The 8,044-nt window shown below is 47.5% G+C and overlaps 1 protein-coding gene across 1 annotated transcript; it reads left to right on the top strand.

The window, feature by feature from the left end:
• Positions 1-784: 784 nt before the first annotated feature.
• LOC149366788 (uncharacterized) lies at positions 785-7,284 on the top strand. Its single transcript, XM_089571785.1, has 3 exons — positions 785-925; positions 5,119-5,384; positions 6,231-7,284. Exons 1-3 carry the CDS (start codon positions 785-787, stop codon positions 7,282-7,284), a joined length of 1,461 nt encoding a protein of 486 aa, XP_089427911.1.
• The last annotated feature ends 760 nt before the right edge of the window (positions 7,285-8,044 follow it).

The following is an 8,044-nucleotide window of genomic DNA, read 5'->3' on the forward strand; positions in this document are numbered from 1 at the left end:
CAAAACAAATACTGCTGCTGTAGAGAGCTAATATAACCAGGTGACTCGACGAAACCAACCAGGGGCAGATCTCCATTGTTCTGCAATATCAAAACTCAGCCGCCATTTTAATACCTGAGTACCACTGCCTAAGCTTACAAGTCCAGGTGAGAGTACACAGCCCACAAGGCGCATTCATTTTTAGAAGCCCGTATTGGGTACTAGCGCATGTGATATCGTGGACAAAACTGGCAGACCCTCCTCTAAGTTCCGAACTGTGCCGCAATGCATGCGGGTGTATCAATGCGTGCAAGACGCAGACCACGAGTGCTGTGCACTGGAATCTCCAGAATAGACGATTGTCAGCCAGTGTATGCGCGTACTGATCATTATAGTATAATATCATCATTTTCCATCCCCACTTTATTTTTCCCTTTTGTTCGGGTGTATCAGTGTATGCAAGGCGTAGACCGCGAGTGATGTGCATTGGAATCTCCAGAATAGGCAATCGTCAGCCAGTGTATGCGTAAACTGATCATTTTAGTATGATGTCATCATTTTCCATTCCCACTCTGCCTTTCCCTTTCCTTCCTTTTCCCTAGCCCTTGTGGAGAAGGAGGTCAAGATCATGTTTTCCCCTACCTCAGCCTTTGGCCTCACTAAACATAACGTAGTCTCTCTGTCTCTTACTGAGAAGATGAGAGAACCGAAGTCGATGTCTGCCTTCCGCGAGAAAGAAGAGGAAGAATACAAGTCGCCATTGTCCAGAGTCTTTGTGTGCTCCTGCGAGGAGTGATAAGGAAAGATGTTTCTCGGTGCTATGTCAGGCAGGAACCGGCGGTGCCTCCCACAGCGGCCTACGCACCATCACCTCTGCCACTGGGAGAGGGTGTACGTCTACGACACCATCTCGCTGGACAGGCACCTCATCCTGAGGCAACACAGGGTAAGCGATGTTGGTTTGCGCGTGGTGAGAGGGCCTTGGCGGAGTGATTTTACTACGTTTTGTGAGAAATTATAAAATAAACGCTGATATTGTTCCGGCCGCATAGCGATGTCAAGGACAAAACTTTGGATTACGTTGGTCGTGAACCTGAAAGTCGAGTGCAACCGTAAACCACACAGAAGCCAACGCCTGTGGGCGACAACTGTAAATACTGACTTTTTTTTATTCACAGATAAGCTGGCTGAATAACAGGTTAGAAATGACAGCTCTGCCAGATTTTCTACGCCCCTTATTACCCTTTTATTCAAATCGCTTCAAGTTGGTGTTAACACTAGCATGTTCCCAAACTTGGCTCATTCCAGTGTGTTACATGTACCTGACAATCTTATAAACGCACTTCTTGCAATAACCCCTGATAGGATTGGCAGTATATGTGGTTTGAGGAGGTGTAACGTCCCAAAGCGACTCAGGCTATGAAGGAAGTCGCAGTGAAGGGCTCCGGAAATTTCGACCACCTGAAGTTCTTTAACATGCACTGACATCGCGCAGCACACGGGCATCTAGAATTTCGCCTGCATGGAAATTCAGGCGCGGCGGCCAGGATCAAACCAGCGTCTTCCGGGTCAATTGCCGAGGCAGTATATTGTTACGTAGCCGTTGGGGCTCGTAACCGAAACGCTTTAATGGTTGACGTGGACGGCACCGGAGAACAAGCCAAGAGCACCCAAAGGAAGCCGGAACCGATCTTCTTCTTCTTTCACTCGGCGGGGCACGCGACTTGCGAAGAGCAGCCGCCTAGTGGCTGCTTGTGGAAACGTGGCAATATGTAAATAAATAAATAAGCGAATAAATATTCACTCACTGTGTTACATAAAAAGACAGTAAATAGACTCAAATATCTCAATCTAAAAATTCCTTAGTCTAGTTGCAGCCAGTACACACACTTGGTATAGGCCACACGAATAGGCCACACGCACCTTACACACAACTTTCTCCTTACAGAAAAGGACAAACCTGTTTGCGAAGAATGCGAAGACGAACTTACGGTTAACCATATTTTAATCTCTTGTGTTAAACTTGAAAAACTGAGAAAAAAGTATTTGAGTTAATTTTGTAGAGAATTCATTCCTTTTCATCCAGCACTGCTCTTGGACGATAATGCCATTGTTAACATTCCTTCTATATATAGCTTTTTAAAAGAAGCAGGCGTACTGGAAAAACTATAATTATTGAACCTCTGGCTCACTCTATTGCATGATACACCTCAGCCACTTTCTCATTCATGTGAAGAAGGCTGATGTTTTTATGCGAAGCATACAACTTTAGCTACCACTTCAGCCCTTCACCGTGGTTATGCGCCTCCAAATCACGTGATACATGACGTCACACCACGTGACACGATGACGTCACGACAGTAGAGAAACGTGGGCCCACCTCGCGCCGTCGCTGTGGTTGTACGCCTCCAAATCACGTGATACATGACGTAACACCACGTGACACGATGACGTCACGGCAGTGGAAAAACGGGGGCCCACCTCGCGCCGTCGCTGTGGTTGTGCGCCTCCAAATCACTTGATACATGACGTCACACCACGTGACACGATGACGTCACGACAGTGGAGAAACGGGGGCCCACCTTGCGCCGTCGCTGTGGTTGTGCGCCTCCAAATCACGTGATACATGACGTCACACCACGTGACCTAATGACGTCACGACAGTGGAGAAACGGGGGCCCACCTCGCGCCGTCGCTGTGGTTGTGCGCCTCCAAATTACGCAACACGATGATGCTTCGCATTCTCCAGGCTTAACCAAGTTAAGCCTCAGCCATTTTTTTTTTATCTTATTGGTTGCGATCCTCGACATCCTTGGCAAGCCAAGGATTGCCGCTGAGGCTACCTGACCTTTTTAAAGCTTTTACCATTAGCCATTGCTAGCTCTCGTCTTCTCCGTTATTACTAGGTAGTTAAATTTTTTAGGCCCTTTACACCACTGATCACGTTCCACGTTTTTATTAAATCCCGCAGAAAACATTTTCCATACCTTGTGCTTGGCGCATGATGGCCTTAGCTGCCTATGTGCCATAAAACCCAACACAACCCATAACCCACACACTTGGTAATAAGGCGATGAGGCTTCTTAGACTTGTAAGCGGTTCTAGAAAAAAAAAAAATCAGGTTACAAAGGCACAGCTTGGGGACTCATATGCTTGAACACAATTACTTCAATTCCTACGTGCCTGTTCGTACCGTGAAAACTCAATTTTACGAAGTGTAGAGGTGCCGTGAATTGCTTAGTTCATCCAGAAATTCGTAAATTTGATAAAGAGGTTTTGCGGATGAATCGCATACATCGCCTGCGTTTTTTTTTTCTTGGAGTCTATATTTCAGGGCGATGCAGGCCAGATATACGATCACCTGGAATTAGGATGCCAGATATACGATCACGTGGAGTTAGGACAGGCTGCCGTTACGCATGCTATCTTGAAATAGCACGCAGAACAAAAGCAATGATTGTGCGAGCAGGCCGAGCGAGAAAGTTGTGGAGGAGACGATAAGTGCCGTCTCTCGCACAAAGCATGAAATAACGAAAGGAACCACCGCTCCTAGCGGTACGTGGTAGGTGAAGGATTGGGGGCCAAAGCGGCAAGCGCCACCGAATGGCGGGTTCGTTGTACTGGGCAGCGGCCCAACATGTACCCCGTCAAACCAAAAGTTCGGCTCTGAAAAGGGTGCCTAGATGTTGTTGGCTCGACAAAAACAAAGCGTTTTGACATTCTGGGCAAATGAAGTCAGAAGCTAACTCTTTGTTTGCTTCTTTCATTCCGGAAAAACTTCGTAGCGTCAGGATTGTGGTGCAAGCTACTTTCGTTATTTCGGGTTGTTGAAAACATTGAACCCTATGAGTATCGGCCGGTTAATCAAAATTTGTTTGCTAGATCGAGAATATTGTACAGCCCGGTTCCTATGGATCGAGATTTAACTACAACATAAAAAGAAAGTGTCTGAGCGAAGCGAAGTATTATTTGCAAATTTCTCAATGTGCCAGCTTGGAGCGAGTCTAAAGATGAAATTTCTAGCCTCTGCATCTATATTTTCATTCATTTTGTTTATGTCTCAAGAAAAGACATTCACTAAACACATGCTACAAAGGAAAAGTGGTGAATAAGAACGGAAAGTCGGTCTTGTTGGTGTGAATTCATACTTAGAAGCGCAAAAAACGAGGACAAAAGCGAGCGAGGAGACTCTCTAGCCAGAGTCACTGAAATGATCTTTGCCAGGACAGGTAGGCCTGCGGTCATCGTGAAGGAGACAGCCGCGGAAAAACGAGTAGTAGGAATTCCCTACGTCCACGGCATTTCACGTCGCCTAAAGACAGTAGGGGCGAGGTACGCGGTCACCGTTGTTTTCATTGCGCAGAATAAGCTCGCTGGTGCGTGCAGTGCTGTGCGCAAAAAGCTCGAGTATGATGGTGACCGCGCAAGGAGTTAATGTACGATAGCCCAGAGAAATAGGCTCACAAATTGTGACACAGGTGTTGTGTATCTCGTTCCGCTTTCATGTGGGGAGAATTCCATCAGCAAGACTGGTTCATACATCATTGAGCATATAGCGGAACACCGCAGATCATTGAAGGGCGCTGTGTCCTCCAACCTCGCATTGCATTGCAGGGGTTGCAAAGACTGCTTTCCTCACCTAAATAGGACAGGTATCTTGTCCAGGTACAGTGATAAGGCATGCCGAGACCTGATAGAAGCTTACTTGATTAAAAAATAAGCAGACGCGTGTGCCGCATCACCGCCGGTCAGCCTGCAGGATAAGGAGTTTCCATTTCTGCGCAATTTCTTGAGTGTGAGTAGACAGTACGGAGCGTGGGCCTGATGCGATTGCATTTGTTTTCCTGTTGTTATTGTGTTCTTATATCACGCAGGAATGAAACATCGTTGGTTTCCTTTGCACGCGTGGATTCGGTTGTTGTGTTTCCTTTCACGCTTTCTTACGCCTTTAAAGGTTTCTTTCCGTGAATAAAAATTCAATTGATTCTGCGCTTGTCTGTGCTTGTCTCCTCGTTCGCTTTTGTGCTCGTTTTTTGCGCTGCTAAGTATGAAGAAGCCGTGAACTGAGGGCTGATCGTAACTTGTAGCTCGGTACCCAGGCCAAAAGCTCGTCGTTTATCTCCAAAGCGAACTGCGCAGATGCGGCGCGGCTTCGTGCTCTTGGTGATGGTGGTGATCATGGCCGTGCCCTTCTCGCTGGGCACAATCCTTTACCGCGTGGGCAGCCTTGAGGCCGCCGGCTTGCTCTTCGGCATCGGCCAGCATTCACAGCCGGCGTACGCCTACAACGACCGCAACGGCCGAGAGGTGGCGCCACACGCTCCCTGGAAGGAACACGGACACCAGTGGCAGTCGCGGCACCCGGGGTTGAAGGTCTTCGCCGCCCACTACCGCCATGACCTAGGGTACGCAGAAACAAGGGCACGGTTCTTAACAGGACAGATATACCTGTACAAACGCGCTCGTAGTCCCTGGAGCGCGCCGTGAGGTACTCGTTACAACAGAGTGGCGTATGCTTTACATCGAGAAACTGATTGTAGGAGTGCACTACTGACAGTGAATTTCTGACCGCCTCGAGGATTTCCTTCAGGCATGGGGCAAGATCTAACATAGATGCCGTATTAATCGCTATGGTTTCTTTATAACGGACAGCCTTGTCTGTTGATACCTTCAGAGATGCACTTAGTGTTGTATGTTTAAAATTGTTGCACCGAAAGAAATAATTCGATTCAATATTAACTACGTTCATTTATGAGAACAAATTAAAAAGGCAGGGCGTTACTTATAGTGTATTGTATCTGTACGTACAATTTTGCTCAAAATGTATATAATTACAAGCAAAGAGTACTTCATCTTCAATCAAGCATTCAGTCTCACAAGGAACAACTAACTACCGGCTGTGTCGGCAGAGGTAGGGGTGTGGCTGATCCGGTGGAAGGATGGGTATATTTAACTCGCACCGAAAATTGCTGTGGGACACGCTGGTGGAAGGTACTCAGGCCTGCCTTATAAAAACCATTGAAGAAAAACATTTTACCTGCCATTATGCCAACCCACTGGTGGCTTACAATGCGCACCCTAGCCTCATAATGTCATGCCTATGTTCATCGTATAGGTAACGTTGGAAATTTTTCGGTTAAAAAATACTAACCGACTTCTTTTCCAATAGCTTAGCAAGCCATATAGTCTGTGTATTTCACCAACAAACTACTTCAGTAATTATGATTTCTGTCATCATTTTCTGTCTGCAGGTCTTTGTCGAAACCCGTCATACGTGTCACTGCACTCGCCACAGCGGAGTTTCTCTACACATGCTTTGTTCGGGCTCGGGTTGTCTACCGGGACTACCCGCACTCATTTCCATCTGGCGCTGTGCACTGCAAACAGCTCTTAGTGCAGCCGACTAACGCATCAGACCCAAACACGCAGCCAGTTGCCGTCGTGCTGAAGATCGCCACAGGTCAACCTGTGGACAGGATGCCGGTTGCGGTGTCAATTCAGGCCGGACCAAGCCGCAGTTCCACCGTCTGGATCGCCGTCAACACGGTGTTCGTCGACCCTCCCGACACGAGAGATTCGTTTACTGTTTGCCTAAATGTCGATCACGGCGCCGACCTGGACCATGTGGGAGTTCTCGCCACATCTTACCGGTTACAAGGTGCGCGGCAGGTCATCACTTATGGCTCCTCCACCAACGACAACGATATGGCTTTAAATTCTCCTTCTTCAGCGCAGCCATTGCCTTGGCACGACAAAAATGCCGTACAAGGCGTCCCCGAAGCTGTCTTGACATCCCTTATGCTTCGAGACTGCGCGCTGCGGTCTTCGCCCCGAACGCGATGTCTTGCGCTTTTGGGTAGCGAAGAAAGACTCGTGTTCAAGGCTAGGACCACAAAGGTTGGGACCGAGGTTGGGGCCACGTCAGCCAACTGCTGTTTTAGGAACCCCCGTTTTCTGGAGGTGTGCGACAAAGCACAAGCTGTGTTTATGAGACGGCTGACTGGAGATGTCTTCCCTAGTAGAAGAAATTGTCAACCATTTGAAGCCGTCGAAGAAAATTCGTCAATGAGTGGCGATTCCTTGCTTTCTTCGCCGACTTCGGCGTTGCGGCGCTGCGTGAATGGGAGTACTGTTCAAGCTGTTTTGTTTCGAGTGGACGAAGGTTTGCTGGACGAAAGGGTGACTTTGAAGAATGCGCTGCTTCTACCACCACAGCTGGCGGTTTTGCGTCCCATCGGAGGCGCTGTCTCTGATGTCCATGGAAAGAAGTCAATCTCGAATTCTGTTTGGCAGTTTGCACCATGAACTAAGAATCTCTCAGCGGGGCTAACAAGGATGTCTATTACTTTTCTTCGCCATTCTCCTCTATGATAAACACAGACTTAATTAAAAGAAGTTTGAATTTGGCGGTTAGCACCTTGCGTTTTATGCAATATAAACTATGCGCTCAAGCATGAACGTAAACAAAAAAAAGCCTGGCCATCATTTATGGTGGACAGCTGAGCGTACCAGTACATGCTTTGATAATGTACTGGTACGCACAGCTCACCCTCATGGTACATTAGCCAATTTAGGCTGGCTTTGGTGAGGTACTGGCCTATATAAAAGATAAGAAAAATTTGGTTTCTGTCGTAATAGTTTGTTGGTAGTGGGCACTCTTTCTTTCCAACCTGCATTTCCTCTGTCCATGGCTTCTGCGCCGTTCAAATTTGTATATATAGTAGAATTGGCATGAAATTTTGTTCCAGCACTGGGAGAGGACGAGCCGTCGCAGAAAAAGGTGCTCCTCAGCAATCGATAACCGAAAAATGTCATCTTTGGTTGCTCACCGCAAGATTCAAGAGAGATTCGACACCTTCTTCGCTAAAACGAGGGGAAATGAATGGATGAGTGCGCCTTGCATGTTTGGGAGTAAAAAAAAGCATTAACATAAGTGACCGAATGACCAGTGCGCGCAGACGCACAACACAGTGCTGCGTTTCGTGAACATGGCGATAGCGACAGTGTCTACTCCTTGTCATCATTTCCGAGCAGGGAAGGTCGAAGAGGGCAACTGTTTTTAAGC

This window comes from Amblyomma mixtum, chromosome 1 (genome assembly GCF_055824585.1).
Source record: "Amblyomma mixtum isolate Tamu chromosome 1, ASM5582458v1, whole genome shotgun sequence".
Lineage (NCBI taxonomy): Eukaryota > Metazoa > Arthropoda > Arachnida > Ixodida > Ixodidae > Amblyomma > Amblyomma mixtum.